This window comes from Sminthopsis crassicaudata, chromosome 4 (assembly GCF_048593235.1).
Source record: "Sminthopsis crassicaudata isolate SCR6 chromosome 4, ASM4859323v1, whole genome shotgun sequence".
Lineage (NCBI taxonomy): Eukaryota > Metazoa > Chordata > Mammalia > Dasyuromorphia > Dasyuridae > Sminthopsis > Sminthopsis crassicaudata.
This window is the reverse complement of record NC_133620.1, coordinates 326,331,680-326,355,837: the sequence shown is the minus strand read 5'-3', so window position 1 is coordinate 326,355,837 and position 24,158 is coordinate 326,331,680. Positions and strand designations below refer to the sequence as shown.

Below are 24,158 nucleotides of genomic sequence, written 5' to 3'. Positions count from 1 at the left end.
AGATAGCCCTGCTTTTAAGACTCTTTAATGAAATCTACGTCTTGTCTAGGGGTAAAGTTTGTAGAAATGAAGTTGCGGAATACGGGATGCAGGATGGTGTCGGGTAATGAGATTCCCTGCAGCCACACACACCAGAAGCTCCAGATGTGCCCACCCTTCCTAAGGGACCTCAGCTTTTCACCTCTCCAACCCACAGCCCCGGCGAAGAAAACACTACCACGTGGCCTCCAGCCACGTAGTTAAACCCTGGGCCCAATAAGCGACGGCGTCGCCCGGCCCGGGGCCGGGTCCCCCACGGAGTAGTACCACCCCCAGCCGCTGGCGATTGGCCGATCCGGCAGTCCCACCCTGGCGTGGGCTGGCTACCAATGGCAGGCGGCTCCACCCAGTCAGCTGCTCGGCGGCGCCCGGCTGCCAGCTGTGGAGGTGGGCCTCAGAGGGTCCCAGCGGGGAGGGGGGCTTGAGGACCTGCTGCCGCCGCCACCACCACAGCCCAGAGGCAGGTCGAGGCGGCTGTCGCGACCCGGGCTCGCGACCCGCCCCTGTTCGTCATGCTGAGCCCCTCTCCTCCGCCCGCCATGGAGGCAGAGGTGGCCGAAGCCCCCCCGGGTGGGGTAGAGGCCGAAGCCGGCCTCAGCTGCTTCTCCTTCAACCAGGACCGCACGTAAGCAGCGCTGCTACCTCCGAGGCCTATCGCTTTGCGACTCCCAGCCGGGGGTGGGCGGGGCCTGTCGCGACCGATGCTGAGAGACGGACGTCTCCTCCCTTCGTTTTTTATTTAGAGTTAGCGGGGGCGGCCAGTTAGGGGAAAGGTGTCGCGTAGCCGTTGTTGGACGATGGGGGGGGGGGGGGGGGCGCCAAGAGACAGAGATAGACTGGCAGTCACGTGAGGGTCACATGATTCCCACCCCCGACTTTCCTATCCCCCAATGCCTAATTTCCACCCTGGGATTCAAAGCAAATGCCGCCCAAATTTAAGACTGTTCAGTTTGAGCAAGGAGTGAGGGGGAAGGGAGAGGGAGGAAGAAAGGAAGGAAGCAGAAAAAGGAGGGTTGTTTTGATGGGGGGGAGAGTAGAGGGAAAGGGGAGGGGAGAAAGGGAGCAGCGCTGTCTGATCCAAGCAGAGAGAGAGCTGGAGAAATGAAGAGCTTAAGTCCAGCACTTGGGAGTTTCTTTACTGTTTGTTGACGCGACTTCAGGAGGTTAAGAGAGAGGATGCAGGAAGATGGGAGCAAAGGGTTATTTTCTATTTGTCCCATCCCTCAGTAACGTGGCAACCGCCTTCAGAATCGGGACAAAGATGTGGCAAGCTCTTCGGCTAATTCCCGCCTGCTGCGGTCCAAGTTGGCTGTTAGGGCGCACTGCTCGCGGTTGACCTAACCAGTTTTCAGGCACTAGAATTTTGCCTAATGCTTGGCTTTTCAACAAGAATCTTGTTTTTCTATATCAGAAGAGCTTTTGCACAAATGTCCCCTTTTCCAGAGGAGTTGAGCATCGTATTGTCTTAAGTGGAATTCAGCATGTTAGTTGTTTGTTTGTTTTTAAGTGCAGAAGTACTGTTTGTTAGGCACTGAATACAGTTAAAAAAAAAAAAAAAAGCCTGTGCCCACAAGGAGCTTAATTTATCTCTTTGATTTTCCTCTTTGGGCCTGGGTTCTTGGCCATAGTTATTCATGAGATCATCAAACTATAATTTAGGCATTTTGATTTTGATTTTCACAAAACTATTAACTATATTTCTTACAACCATATGGATAGCCTTTCATATGTAGTCCCAAATCCTCAGAAAGTTGGCGACACCTTGTACTCCTGATTCCAGCTGTAGAATGGGAATAATAATGGCATCTACTTGCCAGAGTTTTTGGAAGGCCGCAGTAATAGGAGCTATGTAAATGCTAACTATTATTCTTCTGAGTATATATTTCATGCTTGAGCTATGGTAGCTCCAGATCTATGTTAACATTGAGTATTATAGTAGTATAATTAAGGTCACCGTGTACTCTTTGTAGCCCAGTTCTTCATTCACCCTGTTTTTATTTTAAAACATACTGTGCTTCTCTTTGTTTGAAAAGCTTCGAGTAATTGAGTAGCACAACAGCTTGGCTTTGATAACATTTTAAGGTTTTGTAAGATGTGTTTTGTAAGAAGGTATGGCTGTTGAAATGCCTGGGTTTGTTTCATTAGTCTGCTTGATTATAATTCATTTTCATTCTATGTTTTAACCCAAATAGGTTAGAAAGAAGAGAATCCTGTTTATAAATTAATATTAGATGCCTAAAAATTTATGTAAGAATTCAATTTATAATGGATTTGAAGTAGTGATGTTTATTTTATTGTATGGATTTAAAAAAATATTATTGGATAAATTGCAGCTTCTACTAAACTATTATTTTCAGATCTGTATTGGATGTTTGATTAACTTCTCAATTCCTACTCTCATTTTATTTTTTTTTTTTTTAGAAGGAAGCTCTCTGTTGGGCAGGCTACTCCTATCTATAAATAAAAGTTGTCGTTATAGTCCCTGTGAACTGAGGATTGTATGACATGGTTTTAAAATAAATCAGTCCTATCATCAAACACACTTAGTGTGTAATTGTATTCTTTGTGAAGGTGTAGGTTGACACTTAAGAACATAAAAGACATAACTCATGAGTGTCTGTGTTAATTATATGCTTTTAATAAAAGGGGCTTTTTGACATTTCTTTCATAAGAGGCAACAAAAACTCTGAAAATAGTAAATCTTAAGAAAAAGATCTAGAAGTTGTAGGTACTGATCAGAATTTTGAATTAATAGGACTCTCATTGTTTTCTACAGACAAAACTAAAATGCTTTGCTCCATAGTTGATATAACAGCTCTATTTGACTATTGCCGTAGACTAGTAAAGTCAATATGACAATAAACTACATTTACTCTCCCTCCTTCCATAAGTTTAAAGTTTAGATAAATACTAAATGTTTGTTTGTTTATCTTAAAGAAGTAAGGTGAGTTTCCCTTGGAATCTTGATTTGTTTTTTCAGCTAAGAGATCCCTATTTTTTTAAAAGCAAATGTTTAAACCTAAGACTGGATTTTCAGCTGGTTAAAGTTCTTAAAGACAGGAATAGAACAGTTAATATGCTCTATAGAAGTTGATTAGAAGATGTGGAAGTCCAGTCTTTATGTTAATGAAAGAAAAGGTGATAGCCATCCAGCTAGTGTGGTCATTGCTTCCCTTTATATATATTTTGTTGTAAGGTTTAAGTTTCACCCTTAACAATTTCTCCAAAATGGATAATTTTAAAAAATATTTTTTTATTTAGCAATTTAAGTTTTGCACAGAACTTCATTTGATCCTATTAACCCTGAGACCATGTATTTTGGTAGTTGGAGAATAAATTGATCATTTAATCTTTGAGTCCCAGACAAAATAGGCATGTAGCATGGATTAAGGAGGTTCCTCACTGAGCATTCCCTAGCAAATGAAATCCTGATCCAGACAACATAACAACTTTAAGGGTTAGGAATTAGCGGCCTTATTATAGTCATTTTGCAAAAAAGAAACAAAGGGTCACACTACTACTAACTGTTGGAACCAAAGGTCCAATTCATATTTTCTTGTCTCCAAGTCCAAAACAAAATCTTCTATACACCTCCTCCTCTACTTACTGTCATACTAGAATTCTGTTTTATTTATTGCTAATTTAGGTGCAGATTATTAGGAACCAAACAGTCAACTGAAAACATAAATTGGAATGAAAGATCTTGGCCTGACTCTTAACTGGGTTTTTTGCTTCATAGAAGCCAAGGGATCCTGGAGTCACACTTAAGGATTATTTAAGTAATTTAGTTGACACATGAAAAGTTAAATCATATTCATTTTTATTTTGTCTAAATTTTATGAAATAATTGGTTTGAATTATTATTTAAAACCTAAATTACTGATTATTTTGATTTCTTATTTCTTGATATAAATCTGTTATTTCAAATAATTTTATTTTATTTTTTCCATTATTATTTTGAACTTTGTTTACAATTTTTGCTATCGTATTTCACCATCTTTATTTCACTCCTTCAGCAAACCAAAAAACTCCTAAGTACCAGAGAGGGACAGGAATCAGTGACAATTTAGAAATACCCTAACTTTTAAGAAAACTATATGTATTTAGTAGGCTTTCATATCATTAATAAAGAGCCTGATTTACAATTTGCATTTGAATCTTAATTTGACCCCTTCACTTTGATTATAGGTTCATCTGCTTTCCAACATGTACCTGATTATACAGGAATTTACCAGTTCGGAGTCAGACTGTGTGTGTTCTTGGCAGACAATATCTAGGTTGAAAGGAGAGAGAGAGCTTGTTTCATTAGTCTGCTTGATTACAATTTATGTGGTCATTTCTATTTTATCTTTTATCTGTTGCAGATCCCTAGCAATTGGAACCAAAACTGGGTATAGGTTATTTTCCCTGAGTTCTGTGGAACAACTGGACCAAGTCCATGAAAGCAGTAAGTCATTGTTTAATTTCATTCCTACTTAGTCATCATTTTAAATATTAATTTCTAGTATTGGAGAACCCCGCCCCACCCCTTCTTCCTTTCCTTGTTGCTTATAAACTCTAGTCTTGATTTTCCAGGATTTGAAACGAATCCTGGAATTGCCTCATCTTGCTTTAAAACAAAAAGTTGGGGAGGAGGCAATTACTGATCTGTTGGGTTACTATGAAATCCCCATATTTGATCCTTTGCTAACACATTTTCTTAGGTTTCAATTACATGTGAGAAGTAACATGAGGTAGAAGGGGAAGGGGAATTATAATACCTGGCTCAGTAATTAACTGGTTTTGTGACTTTAGTCAAGCCACCTATCTCTCTGGAGCTTAGTTGCCTGATTTGTAAGATGTGTATAATGATACACATAACCTATCTCACTAAATTGTGAGTTAGTTGTTTCATAAAAATATAAATGGGGAACTTTTTTTTCATTCTTTCTTCTTCTTTTTGGTGTAAACATGATTTAAATGGTATAAGGAACTCCCAGAGAAAAGATTACTTCTGTTTATGCAAATCAGCAGCTTTATATAAGTCTTCGAAAATTCTGCTTTCTGAAAATGATAGCCTATGGACTTGAATCAGATCCTGTCAACTCCTACTCTAGCTTTCCATCCATTACATTATGCCACCATTATTTTTGCCATTATTATTATTTTGTGTTATGTTTACTATTTTATTGAATCAGTTAGTTAATAATCATTTATTAAGTGCCAATATATGCTAGATACTGTGCTAAGCTCCAGGGATACAAAGAAGGGCAAAAGAAATAGAAAATAATCTACAGAGGGAAGGCACTACGATTAAGGAGGATTGGGAATTTCTGTAGGGTTTTCTGTAGAAGGTGGAGTTTTAGCTGGGACTTGAAAGAAGCCTAGAGATATAAGAAGGGAGAGCATTCCATATAAGGAACAGCCAGTGAAGACGCTGGGAGCTGCATGATAGGATGTCTTATTTGAAGAATAGCAAGGAAACCAATATAATAATAAAGTAATAGTGTCATTTATATTGTGCTTACTATATATGCCAGGCACTATGCTGCATATTTTACAATTATTATTTCATTAGATCCTCACAACAGCTCTGGGAGGTAGCTCCTGTTATTAACTCCATTTTGTAGATGAGGAAACTGAGGCAAATGACAGTTAAGTGACTTGCCCAGTACCATATAGCTACTGGCTGAGGCCAAATTTTAACCCAGATCTTCCCAACTCTAGGCTGACCCTCTATCTATTGTGCCACGTAATTGCCCCATCAAATCGAAGAGTACATGGCAGGCTATGAGGTGAAAGAAGACTGAAAAAAATTGGGAGAGGTAGGTTATGATGGGCTTTGACCCAATGGATAACTGATCAGTTACCTATTTTTTGTTGTCAGTCTATGGAAGCTTGGCAGCATTTGTTTCTATGGCTATGGAAACATAAGAAGTATAAGAAATATATTCCTTAATTTTAATAACAGCAGCCACCTTATTTATATAGTATCAAAATATTACAAGGGTTTAAGGCTTCTGTTGTATATTTTAAAACAATTCATTCTCAGGAATAATTCCTTCAGGCTAAATAATCTGATAGCACAAGTAGTTCAGCTTCTAAGAAATGTTTATTTTACTAACTTTGGCTCCCTAAGGAAGGCAGTGAAATGGCAAAACTTTAAAATTAACTTCCGCTTCATATATTTATATAAATTGGACTTGATTATTTGTAAAGACTTCTCTTTTTCCCCCTCACATCTCTATGAATTAGGCAGGAAACCTTTAGCAAACTTTTGTTCATTCTTCTCTCTATAATAAGCACTGTGCTAAGTACTAGAGAGTCATACAGAGTTTTGATAAAACAAGGCTCTGGCCTTTTAGACCTTCCAGACTAGTGGGAGAACAAGACAAATAGATAACTGTTCATCAATGTTATGTGATAATGATTTAAGGAGATGCAGAATAAAATATAATATGAAGACCAAAGGAAAAGATCTTTCTGACCAAAGGATAGGAAGGGTAGATGCAGGTAGAGAACTTAGAAAGCCTTCAAGAGGAGGTAATGTTTAAGTTGGGCTTTAAAGGATATATAGCAGTTCAGTAGGTAGAAAGAATGAGAATATATCAGGCATAGGAAGCAATATAAACATAGGCATAAAGTGTTCTGATGGCTAGAACATAAGTGCAGGGAGAAGAGTAGGAAAAGTAAGGCTGTTGAAGATTATAGTTAGTTTTTAATATCAATCAAGAGAACTTTACTTGACTTTTCATGACTCCATCTAGGTTTTCTTGACAAAAATACTAGAGTGGTTTGCCATTTCCTTCTCCAATTCATATTATAAATGAGGGAAGTGAGGCAAACAGGAGTAATTGATATCTTCAGGGCTACATGGCTAGTAGGAGTCTAAAGCTGAATTGAACTCAGACTGAAGATGGACAAAAGAGGGTGATCATAGAATCTGTTTCATTCTCTTTCCCATTTTAGAGAGAAAGACATTAAGGCTTAGGCAAATAAAGTGACTTTCCCAAGTTCACTCATTATATAAGCATTAGAGGTGAAAAATTCCCAGGAACATCAGAGCCAAAATTCAGAACCCCTTGGTCAAAGAAAAATTACCACAAAAGGCCAAACTGTAAGTTCAAATAGCAAGGAATCACACAGGATTATACAAGACTTGGTATCTACTACTATAAAGTAGAAATCTTGGAATATGATATTCCAAAAGGCAAAAAATAACGTAATCCTTACAACTAAGGATAATTTAAATTGTAAGACTGGGGGAAAGGACATTTAGTAGAATTAAATAGAAGATTTTGAAACATTCCTGATGAAAAGATCAAAGCTGAGTAGAAATTTTGAAAATCAAGTACAGAAGTCAAAAGAAACCTAAAAAGATAAACATTTAAGTACTTGAAAACAATAAAATGTTGATAAAATGGTTATCTTTTAAACAGGAGCAGAAATAAATATTTGATGTCAAGGTTGTGGATAGATCACTGGCCCTGGAGTCAAGAGTACCTGAGTACAAATTTGATCTCAGATATTCATTAGCTGGTTGACCCTGGACAAACCACTTTTTTTTTTAGATTAAGGACTGTATTTTTATTTTTTTTTATTACAGCTTTTTATTTACAATTTTTCAGCATTGACAATTACAAAAACTTTTGTTCCAATTTTTCCCCTGCTTCCTCCCACCCCCTCTCCCAGATGGCAGGTTGACCAATGCATGTTAAATATGTTAAAGTATAAGTTAAATACAATACAGGTATACATGTCCATGTAGTTATTTTACTATACAAAAAAAATCAGACTTTGAAATAGTGTACAATTAACCTTTGAAGGAAATAAAAAATGCAGGCGGACACAAATAGAGGAATTGGGAATTCTATGTAGTGGTTTGTATTTATCTTCCATAGTTCTTTCTCTGGGTGTAGCTGGTTCAATTCATTACTGCTCCATTGGAACTGATTTGGTTCATCTCATTGTTGAAGAGGATCACATCCATCAGAATTGATCATCATATAGTATTGTTGTTGAAGTATACAATGATCTCCTGATCCTGCTCATTTCACTCAGCATCAATTCCTGTAAGTCTCTCCAGGCCTTTCTGAAATCCTCCTTGGACAAACCACTTAACTTGAATCCCAAAATAAAAACAGCTGTAAGTGATTAAAGTAGGTTAGAGGAGAAAATGAGATACAAAGGTAGGGAAGCAGCTAGCTTCAATTATAGTTAATAAATAAAGCATTGATTACATTCCTTCTTTTTTACCACCTTCTTTGTAAAAAGGAATCAGGGACAAAGAGTTAAAAGTAGAGTAGATTATGTTGGAGGAAAATACACAATATGATAGCTATATGGCCACTGTTGAATGAGAATAAAAAGGAATACACACATACTATTTTATAGTACTTTTACTTAAATGTAAAAAAATAAAAAACAAATGTCTAAAAAGAAACATAATTACATATCATAATGCATTAAATATTAAAATTAATTTTAAAAAACCTTAAAGGAGAGGATTAAAACTTAAATGGAGAATTTATTCCTAAAAAAATTAAAAGATAAAAGAACAACTCTTAGAAATGGTAGATTTCATCCAAGAAAATGATAATATACTTAGAAGATGTTCCACAGCAGTTTTTAAGAGAAAATTTATATTTCTAAACACTTGTATTAACAGAAAAATAGACAAAACAGATAAATGAGTTAGGCATGCAATGAGATAACTAGAAAAGTAGCAAATTTAAAAATCTATTAAACACAAGTAGAAAAATCAAAGAGATTGATAAAATCAAACATTGAATTTATTGATAACTAAAATTGACCTAATTTTTTTTGGTAAAAACTAATAAAATAGTTTATTTGTAATAGTTTAATTATATTCATAAAAAGAGAAGAAAACTAAATAGATAATAGCAGAATGCAAGAAGCATTTGCAAAAGATGAAACAGAAATAAAGGAAATTATTAGCAACTATTTTGCCTAATTTTTTTATGTAGAAAACCTGACAATATATGAAATGGATGATTATTTATCAAAAAAATTTACATTTACCAAAAAAACTTAAAATTAAAACATATTTCTTCTTGACCTCAGCTTTTCGGTTTTAAGGAAGAAAAAGTCAATTACTTTTCACAGCAAAAAGTCCTTCTCTTGACTTTTGAGTCTCTTGAAAGGTTCAACATTTTACTGGAAAAGGTATGTGAAAGCTAGGTGCCTCCCACTTGAGCAGCTATCTTGATTGGAAATTCCAGTGTGTAATTTTCAAAGCTATTTAGAGGGGTTAGTCTTAAGAATGGGTATAGTTATCCTCTGTGGCCAGAAAGAAGGTATGCTATTATTATTGATTTAAGAAATGGGAAAGAATAGTTGAAGGAGATCTTGTCATTTGGTCCCAATCTGAAATAAGTGACTAGGTCATCTGCAAGTAAGGATTTTAGGGAGAAGAGAAAATTTGGAATTATTGTGGAGTATGAAATGAGTCAGTAAGAATGGGGTAACAGAACTGTTGAGCAACAACAAGGACCTAGCTGAATTTAACCATTGTGAATTTGTAGTAGTTAAAGACAACTCAATTTTATGACTCCATGGTGATGCTTACCAGACCGAAAAAGGACAGAAAAATTAACATGGTGGCTGTTGACCACAGATTAGAATGAGCAGAATTTAGGGGACTGACTTCTGTGTTACAAAGTTATTCCTCAAAAGTGTTTACATACTAATTTAAAAGAAAAACAGAAAAAAAAAAGATTAGTAGAACAGACAAGGTAAGCAAAACAAAAAAGCAGTCAAACAGTCTAATGATTGAGAAATACAAGAACATAAATTATTGAGGGAAAGAATTTTTTTGATAAATACTTTTGGGATAACTGGAAATAGCTTGACACAAAATAGGTTTAGATCAAATAGACATCCCATTATAAGGTTCAAAATAGATAACAGGAATATAAAAAGTTACATCATTAAAATGGAGAGAATAATACTAGGTACCTTTTACAACCAAGGGAAGGATAAAAATTCTTAATCAAAGGATAGAGAAGATCAAAAGACAAAAGTAGACTTTCTGATTCCATAAAATTAATTTCATATATAAAAACAATAAAGACAGAAGAAAAAGAAAAATTGTGGAGTAGAAAAAAATTCATATTAAATATTACTGAAAAGACTACCTGAGATATATAAGGAAGTGACACAAACATAATATAGAGAGCTATTCCCCAGTAGGTAATCAATAATTTTCAGAAAGATAGCAAACCATAAATGTTCAATTTAATATAAAGAGAAATACAAATTAAAACAACTCCAAGAGTGCATTTTACATTCATATGTTGATAAGAGATGACCCCCCCCCCCCCAAAATGAGACCAGTCAATGGTAAAGTAGCTATGGGAAATAATTATGTTAACATACTGGTGGTGCTGTGATTCAATTGAGCCATTCTGTGTATCAATTTTGAATTATGTAATAATAGCAACTGAAATGTGCCTAGCTGTTTACCCATTGATCCCATTATTAAGCACAGAACCCAAGGAGGTAGAAATTAGAAATAAAGGTCCAATATTTACCAAAATATTCAGAACAACTTTTTGTAGTAGCAAAGAATTGGGAAAAGAATAGATAATTATTCATTAAGGAATGGCTAAAAAAAATATAATGTGTGAATATAAGAGAACATTTTTGAGCAATAAGAAATCGCAAATATGAGAAATTTAGAGAAATGTGGGATTTATATAAATTTAGGTGCAATGAAATAAACAAAAGAAAAAAAAATAGCTGTTGATAACAGTGGAAAGAGTAGTGGGTCTGAAATTAGGAATTCCTGGGTTCCAACTTCAAACATTTCATAGCTGGTATGACTCTGGGTAAATCACTTAATATCCTTTTGCCTCAGTTTCCATGGCACCTGTTTCACAGAGTTGTTGTAAAAATCAAATAAGATAATACTGTAAAAGCATTTAGCACAGTACCAGGAACATAGGAGGCACTGTATAAATATTTATTCCCTTTATTTTCCTATAATGAATATAGCAAAATAAATGGAAAGATAACTTTGAGAAAGTTGGACCCTTAAAAAGTTTAAAAAAAAAAAAAAAAAAAAAAAAAAAAAACAAGGGGCTAGATGGTGCAGCGGATAGAATGCCAGCCTTGAAGTCAGAAGGACCTGAGTTAAAATCTGAACTCAGACACTTAATACTTCCTAGCTGTGTGGCCCTAGGCAAGTCACTTAATCCCAGTTGCCTCAGAAAAAAAAGAAAAGAAAGCATTGAAGGTTTCAGAAAATAAGTAAAACTTTATTTCCTTACCTCAAGACATAGAGATGGGGAACTCCTGGAGCAAAATATTGCAAATATTAGATAAGATCAGTGTATCAGTTGCTTGTAAAAGTAATTGATATGCTTTTTCTTTATTAAAAGAGAGGGTTTTCCTCCCCCAGAAATTACTCTGGTATAAAGTCAAAAGATGCCACTAGAACCCCTTTTTTTTTTTTTTTTAAGAAAATTAGGGAACAAGTGATTTTAGGGTAATAGCTAAGTTGGCAGGCCATAGAACACAGGTTACAAATGGAGGGACTATAAGAGCTGAGATGTCAAGAGTGTCACAGTTGGTAAGTTTAGTTGGAGAGGAATACAGAATGATTTGATCAGAATGTTGCTGTGTGGCTAAAATGATTTGGAGAAAGAAAGAGGTTGACTGGAGTTGAGGAGGTAGAAGAATATTTTGGTCAAGTTGTTAGCAAGGTCATCAAATAAATCGAGTTTCTATAGATGATGGCAAAAGATAAGGTGGAAAACACCAAGAGAAAATCAGTGGAAAAAACTGAGATAATTTCCTGGATATCAATTAATGATAGCAAGAATGAGCAGAATATAGTACAAGTATGTCTTTAAAGAATGAGTTAATTCAGTTCCAATTGATCAATGATGGATAGAATCATCTACACCCAGAGAAGGAACACTAGGAAATGAATGTAAACTGTTTGCATTTTTGTTTTTCTTCCTAGGTTATTTTTACCTTCTGAATCCAATTCTCCCTGTCCAACAAGAGAACTGTTCAGTTCTGCACACATATATTGTATCTAGGATATACTATAACATATTTAACATGTATAAGACTGCTTGCCATCTAGGGGGAAGTGGAGGGAGGGAAGGGAAAAGTCAAGACAAAAGTGAATGCAAGGGATAATGTTGTTAAAAAAAATTACCCAGACATATGTTCTGTCAATAAAACGTTATAATAATAATAAAAAGAATGAGTTAATTATAAGGAAAGCAATAGAGAGGATTTAAGAAAAAGTGGATAATTTTGATTACATAAAATTAAGAAATTTTGTACAAAAAAAGAACCAAGTACAGTTGAAATTAGGAAGAAAACATAACTGGAAGAAAAATACTTATAACAAATTTTTGTGATAATTGTCTAAGTTCTAAGATATTTAAAGACCAGATTCATGTTTATAAGAATTATTCCCTAATTAATAATCAAAGGCAGTTTTCTAAGGAAAAAAAAATCCAAATTGTCAATAGCTTAGTGAAAAAAGTGCTAAGCAGAAACAACAATGTATAATACATTTTTTGATGGCAAAGAACAGGAGATAATGGAATACCCATAAACTAGGGAGTGGTTGAACAAAATCATGGCATATAATTATTATGGAATACGACATCATAAGAAATTATAAAAAAAGACAATTTCAGAGAAATCTGTAAAAACTTCAGTGTACTGAAACAGAGAGGTGAGCAAACTCCAGATGAATGATTTATACAGCTATACTGTTAAGATAAGCAACTGTGAAAGATTTAATTCTGCTCAAAACGGTGACCAGCTGTGATGCCAGAGGATGATACCTCTCAGGTGAAAAATTGAAGGCATAGATTAGCAATCTGGGATATTATTTTGCTTGACTATGTATATTTGTTACAAAAGTTTTGTTTTTCTTTTTTATTCAATGGGGGAAGGGGAGAATGAGGATTTTTTTTTTTTTTTTTTTTTTCCAAAAAAAATTTTAAGGACATTGAGGTGTGATGATAAGGAAATGGTATCAAAGTAATAGCAAGGATGAAAGCCTATGTAACCCTATTACTGGGCCAGTTGAGGAATGAGTAGATTCTGGTGCATTCTGTTACTTGTGGTGCAACTTACTTAATTGTAAACAAGTGCAGATATGAAATCTATATTTAGAGAGAAATGGAAGCTTAAATCACACTTGGATAATGGCTTATCAGTCTTGGCCTTTTTATTCTGTATGGAGAACAAGGGAAAGATTAATGGACAAAGCTAATATCCAAGTTACTTTAAGCTGGAAATAGAAGCTAGAAGACTAGAAAAACTAAGGGAAAAGATTAAGCTATATGATCACACCTTCACTCTCTGTCTCTTATTCCTTTTTTTTTTTTTATTAAAATTTTTTGTTATTCAAAATACGTCCATGGATAATTCTTCAACATTAACCCTTGCAAAACAACTTTGTGTTCCAATTTTTCCGTCTCTTCTCCCACCCCCTCTTCTAGGTGGCAAGTAGTCCAATATACATCAAACATGGTAGAAATATATGTTAAATCCAATATATGCATGCATATTTATAAAATTAAATCCCTACACAAGAAAAATCAAATCAAACCAGAAAAAAATGAGGAAAAAAAATGCAAGCAAACAACAAAAAGAGAGAGAATGCTATGTTGTTGTCCATACTCAGTTCTCACAGTCCTTTCTCTGGGTGTAGATGAGGGTAGATAGCTCTCTTCATCATAAGATCGTTGGAACCTGGTCTGAATCATCTCATTGGTTTTGAAGAGAGCCATGTCCTTCAGAAATGATCTTAGTATAATCTTGTTGCCACCACACTTCTCTTGATGTTAGTGCAAGAGAGAATTGGAAAGACATGGAGGCTACAGTACTTCTTTAATAGCTTCATGGTTGTCTTATAACCTATGAAAAGGTAAGGTATATTAAAATTTCCCCAAATCTTTGTGGTTTGTAAAGCTTACCAATTAATGATCCATTTTGTTATAAAGTAGAAAAAGGAGGCCCAGACAAATACTGTGACTTACCTAGGGTCACATAGAAAGTTAGTTATAGAAATGAGATACCTAAATTCCTTCCTCTGTTCATTATCCATAATTTATCCTTTTTACATCATCTTTGTACATAGTTGTTTTGTTTTTATTTTTCAATTAAACCATGAGATCTCTGAGAGCAGGAACTGTTTTTTTTTCCCCTTTGTATCCCCATCATTTATCACAGTACCCAGTACGTAGAAGCACTTAAGAAATCTTTGCCAACCCATAAAGTCATCTCTATAATTCTGAACTTCTAAGAAGAAAATTGAAATGATTACTCTGAGAAGTCGTCAAAGCAGCATTGTTTTATAGTCATGATTAAAACCGTTTACTAATGTTTGACATATTGTAAGTAGAATTTGAAGAAAGTTAGTAACTGAAAATTAATTCAGGGTTCCTAAGCTTGATAACTCTGTAGTATTCTTTTTGTTAATTGTGTTATTTTTCTTCTTCATTTAGGTGAAATACCAGATGTCTACATTGTAGAGCGGCTCTTCTCTAGTAGCTTGGTTGTGGTGGTTAGTCATACAAAACCACGGCAGATGAATGTGTATCATTTCAAAAAGGGTACAGAAATTTGTAACTACAGCTATTCTAGCAACATCCTGTCTATAAGGCTGAACCGACAGGTAAGAAAGGAAAGTCACCTTTTTCAGATAGTATTTGATATTGCAAAAATCTGCATAAAATAGTAAACAATAATGCTCATAAACATCCATTTTTATCTTGCCTTGAAGATGAATTTATATTCTAAAATAAAAAATTATATTCTAAAATATTCTAAAACATTTCACTTCTCACTCTTCCACTCTTGTAAGAAGTAAATTGTTTGCTCACTAAGGAGTTTTTCTGGACTTCAAGGGTAGAGTCAACTACGTGATACAGTGAATAAATCACTGGATGCAGAATTAGCATGATCAGCCTCAGATACTTACTAACTCTATGACCCAAGTCAGTTCGTTTAAGGTGCTATTCTTCATCTGTAAAGCAGGGCTTGTAATAGTACCTCCCTCCCAAAGTGAAAATTGAGTTAGATTGTGCTTGTAAAATGATTAGCATAGTAACTGACACATAATAAATACTTGTTTCCTTCCTTCTTTCTTTCCATTTGGTTCTCTTGTTCTAATAGATATACAGTAGTTTAATTAATATAGAAAATTATTTTAATTGGTGTTGTCATTTCTGTTTTTTCATTTCTCATTGATGACTCCCTGCTTGGTTCAGGCCTGATGTGTTTCAACTATATGCCAAGGAATTATAGAAAGATCATGAAATGTAATGTATGGAAGCCAAACTCACAAATCCCCCAGTGAAGTTCTAAAACTACACCAAAAGGAATAAAGATAAAGAAAATCAAAGCAAAACAACTGACTTTTCTCTCCAACCCAGAACCATATAAGAAAACTACAGAATTCAGCAAAATCTTTTCAGCTAGGCGGTCTTGCAAACAGCCAGGTTCAATAGCAAGAGACAGGGCCAGACCTATATCTATCCAAGGAACCTGTACTCAAACCTTTATAGAAGACATAGAAGACAGGGCCAAATGTAGGTTGGTACAGCCCATTAATCAACTTCTATGGGAAAAAGAGCCAGAACAGTTCCCAGTGCAAGACCTATACCACAGACACCACACAGAAGGCATTTCAGGAGACAGGGCCATGCTTGTCCAAGAGTAGTGCTTATTCCAGAGCCTCTGCCAGAAAATAGGATCAGATAGTAACCAAACAGACCATTCCCAAACCATAGAGGGACCCATAGTAAGATGAAGGATCAGGATAGTACCTTGGGAAATCAAACATCTGGGTTCTTAGAGGCTTGCTACCCACACAATCAAAACTACTTGGTTGGATCACAGTCATATTCAGGGATGAAGCCAACTCCAAGTTAGATACTATGCCAGGAGAAGGAGCCAGAAAAAGGAACTAAGTTGGGCCACCAGTTGAGTAAGCCCCAAATCAAGGATTCCTTTTGATGTTAGGACCTAGTCATAGCCATGTCATCTAGGACCAAGTAGGGCCTGTTCACACTGTCCAAGAATATGAAAAGAATCAGGCTAACCCAAACACAAATCTCCATTCCAAAAATTGAATATGGGGATGTGGGTAAACAGAAGAAACTGATGCCTGAAAAGGACCTTAGCTTAAAAAGGCCAAGGTTTCCCACTGCATCCAGGGCTGCCTTCTGTCATCTTGATCTATATATTGCCACAGGATACAGATAACTCCAGAAAAGAGAGGCTGATGACTTTGCACAACCCTCCCTCACTTAAATCACTTGCAAGTGATAACATCACCTTCCTTAATGTCACAAGGAAATAGACAGAAAGACAAAGATAGAGACAGAGAGAGGGGTGTATGTATTTATATAAAACCATAAGATGCATGCTTCTGTTTATTTATCTCTTCTTTCTTGGAAATAGCATATTTCTTCATAAATTCTTTGTAGCTGATTTGAATATTTATAATACTCGGAATAACTTAATCCTTCAGTTTTTCTTTGAACAATATTGCTGTTACTGTATATAACAGTTTCTTGGTTCTGTTCATTTCACTCTTTTGTTATTTCATGCAAGTCTTTCCCATGTTTCTTAAAAATCAACCTCATTATTTATTATAACACAGTAGTTAGTTTTCCATCATAATCACATAATACAACTTATTGGTCATTCTCTGTTTGATGGATAACCCCCATCAATTTCTACTTCTTTGCCACCTATAAAAAGAGCTGCTATAAATATCTCTGAATATATAGGTTCTTTTCCTTCACCTTGAGAAACAGACCTAATAGTAGAATTGCTGGGTCAAAGGATATACATAGTTTTATATCCTTTTGGACATAATTCCAGATTTTTCTCCAAAATGATTACATTAGTTTACACTTCCATTGTATTTGTATTCTCATTGTATTTGTGTCTCAATTTTTTCATCCCCTTCAACATTTGTCATTTTTTCCTTTTTATCATTTTAGCCAATCTGATAGGTGTAAGATATTTCAGTTGTTTTAATTTGCATTTCTCTAAGCAATAATAATTTAGAGCTTTTTCTCATATGATTATATGTAACTGACATTTTCATCAAAAAAAACACCTATTCATTTCCTCTGAACATTTATCAATTGAGAAAAGACATTCATATTCTTATAAATTTGACAGTTCTTTATATATTTGAGATATGAGACCTTTATCTGAGTAATTGTTTATAAATTTTCCCCAAGTTTTTCTGTTTTCCTTCTAATTTGGCTACATTTGTTTTATTTATAGCCATTTTACATCTCAGTGTTCAGTCTCTTGTTCCTAAATTTTCCTTCTATTCATATGTTATATGTTTTTCAGATTTACTTATAATATCTTCCTTTGTATCTAGGTCATATATCCATTTTGATATTATCTTGGTAAATGGTGTAAGATACTGGTCTGTATTTAATTTCTGTTAGAATATTTTCTAGTTTTCCCAGCAATTTTTACCATATAACAAAATTCTTAGTCCAAAAGCTTAAATCTTTACGTTTGTCAAGTACAAGGTCATTTGTTACTATGTATAATATGTCTACTCTTTTTCACTGATTCATTTTTCTTTTTCTTTGCCAGTATAAAATAGTTTTGATAATTACCACCTTATAATATAATTCAAAATCTGGTACTGCTAGACTTCCTTTCTTCATGGATTTTTTTTTTTCATTTTTTCCATTGATTCCCTTATTATCTTGACCTTTTTTTGCTCCATATTAGTTTTGTTAAATTTTTTTAATGCATTAAAATAGGTTTTTGGTGATTTAATTGGGATGGCATTGAATAAGTAGATTAATTTACATGAATTGCCATTTTTATTTTATTGACTCTGTTCACTCTTGATATTGATATTTCTCCAGTTATTTAAACCTGACTTTATTTGTATAAAAAGTGTTTTATGATTATGTTAATGTAGTTCCTGGGTTTCTTCTGGCAGAGATATTCCCAGGTATTTTTTGCTGTTTGTAGTTATTTTTTAAATGGGATGTCACTTATCTATCTGTTCTTGCAAGATTTTGCTGGTGATACTTAGAAATGCTGATAATTTATAAAGATTTATTTTATAACCTATACTTTACTAAAATTATTGTTTCAATTAGCATTTTAATTGAATCTCTAGATTTCCCAAGTATATCATCATACTGTTTACGAAAAAGAGAGAGCTTTCTTACTTCATTGCCCATTCTGATTCTTTTTCTTTTTCTTCCCTTATTGCTATTCCAGCAGTTCTAATACAATGTAGGATAAGAGTGGTGATACTGGACATCCTTGTTTTTCTCTTGATCTTACTGGGAAGGATTCTAGCTTATCTTCATTAGAAATAATGCTTACTAATGTTTTTAGGTAGCTACTTTTCATTTTAAGGAAAATTCATTTGTACCTATGCTTTCAAGTGTTTTTAATAGGAATGAATATTGTATTTTATCAAAAGTTTTTTTCTGTTATCTTTTGATATAATATATGATTTTTATTACTTTATTGATATAATCAATATATTCTTTTTTTTTCTTTCTTTCTTTCTTGAGGTCGGGGTTAAGTGACTTGCCCAGAGTCACACAGCTAGAAAGTGTTAAGTGTCTGTTAAGGACCTGAATTCAAGGCTGGTGCTCTATCCACTGTACCACCTAGCCACCCCCAATCAATATATTCTTGATAGAATTTCTCTGCCTTTTCATCGTTGGCAATCCTCTGTTGATATATAAACTGCTTTTGTTTTTTCATGGTGATTTTTTTTCCTTTTCTATGCTTTTTAGTACTAACATATGAGATGAGTAGCCATCCCATGAAATAATATTTCTTGTTGCTTTTGTGTGCAATAAAATCCACTCTGTTTATTCTTTTCTTTGCTCCTTCAAGGACTATTTGCAAATCAAAAATTTCTTCCATTTAGAAGCAACTTCTTTTTTTTCCTGTGGTATCATTTATAGCAAGCATCAAGAATGATATAATTTAAATTCTACCAATATATTCATATTGTCATAGTGGCACCACTAGAGATAACATTTAGATTACCACTAGTCAAATTGCAATTTATAGGTGATCTAAAACCTTTGCCATTCTTAGCACTCTCTCCCCCACCCTCTTTAACCCTGTCACTCATCATCACTATAAAAATTAAAGGGATTATATAGAATAAAGGACCATTTTCTCTTTTTTCTTTGTTTTATAGATAGCCATGAACAAGCATAAAACCAAATATTTTATGTTAACAAATTTTATTAACATACAAAGTATTTAATGTTACATGGCAAATTTTAACAAGGGGAGAAGAGTACTGGGAGTGTGAAGGGGAAGGAAGAAAGTGAAAGGCTTCCCCCCACATATACCCTGTTCTGCCTTATTGCTAAGTTGTAAAGTGCCCAAAATAATTTTATCTGCAAAAAAGAGAATGTTTCATAAATCGATTTGTGGAAATGTATCATTTTCTTTAAAATAACATAATAATTTCATTTAGGTCACCACTAAATTATGTAGAAAAATTGATGGTTGGAGGATCTAAAATTCTTCCCTGTGTAGTATGTTCTTTTATATGGAGAGAGTAGAAAATGTGAAACGTGAATGGGTTGACTGCAGAAGGAACAAGGGAGGAATGATAATTTGAGTGTATTGTACTTGAAAACTTTAAAGAGAAATGTTTAAATAAAATATTGTTTTTATTGAACTTCAAACTAATTTTGTGTCAACATTGTGATATGACAGTCAAGGGTCATGGTGCCCAGGACTAACAAAGTAGTAAAATCCTGTTATCACATCTGGCATATTATATCAGTATGTCATTGTTCAAAGGCCATTGAAGATATGCAGAAGGGGCAAGATGGTAGAAAGAGTTCATGTCTGTATGATTGAAGCACCTGGGAATGTTTAACATAGAGAAAAAAAGTTAGTTAACCTTAAAGTATGTGAAGAACTAGAAGAGAAATGGAAAAGGAAAAATAGACTTAGTCTTCTCAGCCTAAGAAGGCACAGTCAGTCCCAGTGGGTGAAAGTTACAAAAAGATATCTTTAGTAAAGGAAAAACTTTTCAACAATTAAAATTTTTTTGTTTAAAAGTAGAATGGGTTATCTCAGTAGATTATGTGTTCCCTCTCACTAGAGGTCCTCTATCAAAAGGTTGTTGAGCAATTGTTGGATAAGTTTTTAAAAGGAACTTTGTTTTTAGGAATAGATTATATTAGTTGGCTTCTGAAGTCCTTTCCAACTCTAAGATGTCTTGTGACTTGTTTGTAACCTGCTGGACATCTTTTTCAGTTAATGATAGTCTAAAGAAAATTAGTTCATTCTTAGTTTTATCTTTTTACCATTGACTTTTAAGATTGGTTAGGCTAGGTCCTAAAGAGTGATCAGAATTTACACAATTCTCTCTTCTTCCTTATGATACCCCCATTTTTTTCCTGCTATTTGGCTGTACCTTTCCTTTAGCAACCTTCATTATCTTTGAAAATCTCACCCAGAATTATGTAGTAATAATGGCAAAATCATTTGTAATTCAGATCTTATATATAAGAGGGGAGAAAGAATTTGGAATTAAGTGAATCTGAGTTTCAATTTTCAATTTGACACTATCTGTTTGGCTTTGGATTAAGTCACTTTACTTCACTAGGGCTCAGATTCTTCATCTCTAAAACCAGAAACTGGACTAAATGACTTTCAAGGTCCAACTCGAGTATGAGCCTGGCAATTTCATGCTTACCTTTGAGAAGGAAAGATAGCTTTTAAGAGCAAGTATTTGTTACAGAAAGGGAAAACAATGCTTTGGAAAGTGACTTTTTATCTGGAATGCATTTTTTCATTCAAGTTTCAGATTTGAGGTTTAATCTTTGCTGCATGAGAAGGACTCGGTAGCTTTTCCAGTCTCTATTAATTGCATTGGTCTCTCATCCTAGCACAGGAGAAGTAAAAAAGAAACCAGTTGAGAGACAGCTTGTTGGAGCTAGAGAAATTAGTTGCTTTTGCTTCTTCATATTCCTTCCAGTTGTGACCAACCAGTCTCTCCAGCAAGGACAAAGTGCATTTTTCTGCCAGTAGTGGTGCTACTTTTTTCCTAAATGGGGGTGGAGGGTATTGGAAGATTAGTGTGAGGATGATGTGATTTACATGATTTATATGTGATAAATGAGTTTGAGTGTAAAAAGGAGAAATAAAATATTTTAACTTTTTATTCTAACATAATTAAAACAAGAACTAGATATATCTGGATAATTGGATGTCATTCTATTGAAAAAATATAGTAATTTAAAAAAATAAAAAAATAAAAGAAAAAGGCATACATAGTAAGCCAGAATAACATACATACATAACAATTAAGGAAAAACATGAGGAGCTTGTATACCTTTTTGTAGGGGAAATAGCAAAAGAACTGAAGACAAACTTTACCTTTCTAACAGTTTGCCAGGACTGCTTTAGGAAAGAGTAGAAAGATTTGGACAAAAGGGACTGTTTTGTGCTTAGAGAAAGGCAAGTAAAGCATGGTGTCATGAAATATACAAAGAAAGGAAACTTCATTGTCAACTTTGAAAGAGAGCCCTTGAAGTAGATCTAACAGAATTACTGACATTTTGCTAAATATTAAAATGGGTCTCAGCAGTTCTAAGCAGAAAATGTTTTGGATCTATTACTCTATGTAAATAATACACACAGAAATGAAAATGACTGACTTCAATTAGAAAATATAATTATTTAAGGTTTTTCTTTTTTTTTTTTTTCCTATCAGATTCATTAGGGGGGTGTATGCATGATGTTTACCTGTACAAGTTAGATTCAGGTCAGTTGCTGTGAAATCATAGAGTCTCAGAGGTCATTTTTTCCACGCCATAGGTATGGGGGAATTTTCCCTTCTAGCAAGTGGATATCTAGCTTCTATTTGAAGACCTATAGTGATCACATAGACAAAAGCAAAGAAAAGTAGAAAGAGTTCAAAAAGAATATCTGGATTCAAATTCTGGCTCTATTTCTTGCTGTCTTTGTGATCTTGGACAAGTCATTCCTTTTCCAAACCTAAGATATTTTTGCTTTTGTAAAATAAAAAGTTTGATCTAGAAAATTTCTAATGTTCTCTCCAGCTCTAAATCCTATAAAACTTTACCTCTTGGGCCCATTAAACTTTCAAATAGCACTAATTATAAGTTTTTTCCTCTGAGTGAAAATTTACTTATTTGTAACTTTGACCTATTAGTTTTAATTTTGTCTTCAGGATCAAAGTGAAATAATTTTTATCTCCCTTCTCATGACAGCCATTCATATGCTTGAAAGCAGCCCCTTTTCTTCTCTTCTCCAGGTTAAAATATCCCTAGTTTCTTGAATCAACTTTGCTATGGTGTGGGTTTTGAATCCCATAACTTTTCTAGTCACTCTTCATCTGTTCCACTCTAACTTTTCAGTGTTACTCTAAAAATGCTGTACCTAGAAGTAAACACAATATTCTAGATATGGTCTGAGAAGAGCAGAGTATAGGAGAATAATCAGTTTTCTCATTTTGTCCATTGTAATACTGTTAATGCAGCCAAAGATCCCATTAACTTTTTGAATGATTGAGTCCACTCAAAAGCCTCAATATTTGGGGGGTTTTGTTTTAGATGAAGAGTCTGTCATCTAAAAAACTCCATCTTGTGTTGTGCAGTTTAGTTTTTTAAAGCAAGTATAGGGCTTCACATTTAATCCTGAGTAATTTCATATAGTTTCCGCTATATTTTAAGGAATTTGGTTCAGTAGTTTTGCATGTCTGTGTGGTTGCAGAGGCTGCTGGTGTGCCTGGAGGAATCCATTTATATTCACAACATTAAAGATATGAAATTATTGAAGACTATCCTGGATATACCTGTAAACCCAACAGGTAAGTAAAAAACAAACCAAAAAAAACACCCTATAAAAAGCAAATGCTCCAAAGAATTCACAAATGGATACTTCTCTCTTTTATATTAGATACCATTGAAATCTCATTGAGGCTCATTTTCAGAAAGTATAGGATGATTTATTTGTTAATTTTATGAAGTTGATATTGACAGCATCTCAGAATATGAGAAGCTTATTAAGCTGTTAGCATTTTTTTTAAGATTCTCTAAAAATACAAAAGTTATCATGAGAAATAAGAGGCTTGAGAAAAGAAAAAAAAAAGATACATAGAATCTTAGAGTATTCAGTTAACATTAATTTCCTTTCTAGGAAATCCCTTTGCTCCAGCAAGGAACTAAAATGGAATTTCATTATTGGAGGAAACAACATGCAAAAAAAAAATTGTACAAAAATTGTAAATTTACCAAAAAATTACTATACTGAAACTTTTCAGACACCCTTATATAGTACAAATAAGTCAGTAAATATCTATTAAGCACCTACTGTATATCAAGCATTGTGCCTGAGATTTAATTATCATTCTTTGGAAAGACAAAAGACAGGCACTACCTTTGAGGAGCTCACAATCTAATGAGGAGAAAAACATGCAACAATTAAGTACAAATGAGCTATATGCAGAATAAATTGGAAATAAACGGCAAAGGTGAGGCCACTAGAATTAATAAGAGGATGAGAAAGATTTTCTGAGTAAGATGGGATTTTAGCTGGGATCTGAAGGAAATTAGAAAGTAGAGATGGTAGGTGAGTATTTTTTGTATGAGGGACAGCCAAGGAAAATGCCCAGAGTTTGGAGATTGTATCATGTACAAAGAATATCATTGAGGCTAGATTTACTAGTTCAAAGATGTAGAGAAGTCTCACATGTAAGAAGACTGAAAGAGGGTAGCAGTTATGAAAGTATTTGAATGCCAATAAGTTTGGACCTGTACTTTAGGAAAGTCACTTTGGCAGCTGAATGGAAGAAAGACTTGTGTCAGGAGTCAGGAGAGACATGTCAAGCAGACCAACTAATAAACTATTGCAATAATCTAGACGTGAGGAGATGAGAGTTTGTACCATATTGATGGCAGTATCAGATGAGAAAGATATATTTGATAGATATTATAAATATAAAATTAACAAGGATTGGCAACAGATTGGATATTTAGCAAAAAGTTAGATATGAGAGGTAAGAGAATGAGTAGTCAAGGATCCATTGAGGGTTTGTTGTTGTTTTCTTAATGTGTGATAGAGACATA

General features: G+C 34.3%; 1 protein-coding gene across 3 annotated transcripts in view; it reads left to right on the top strand.

Annotated features, from left to right (window-relative positions):
* The first annotated feature begins 344 nt into the window (after nt 1-344).
* WIPI1 (WD repeat domain, phosphoinositide interacting 1) overlaps nt 345-24,158 on the top strand; it is a 56,448-nt gene continuing 32,634 nt past the window's right edge. For 2 of the 3 annotated variants that reach the window (XM_074260604.1, XM_074260603.1), the window contains exons 1-4: nt 345-664; nt 4,404-4,486; nt 14,523-14,692; nt 22,804-22,900. In XM_074260604.1, coding sequence (XP_074116705.1) covers nt 552-664; nt 4,404-4,486; nt 14,523-14,692; nt 22,804-22,900 — 463 coding nt within the window. In that variant the 5' untranslated portion in view covers nt 345-551. Of the gene's footprint in view, nt 665-1,111; nt 1,523-4,403; nt 4,487-14,522; nt 14,693-22,803; nt 22,901-24,158 lie in introns of those variants that run through there. The other variant, XM_074260605.1, reaches the window with a different exon arrangement.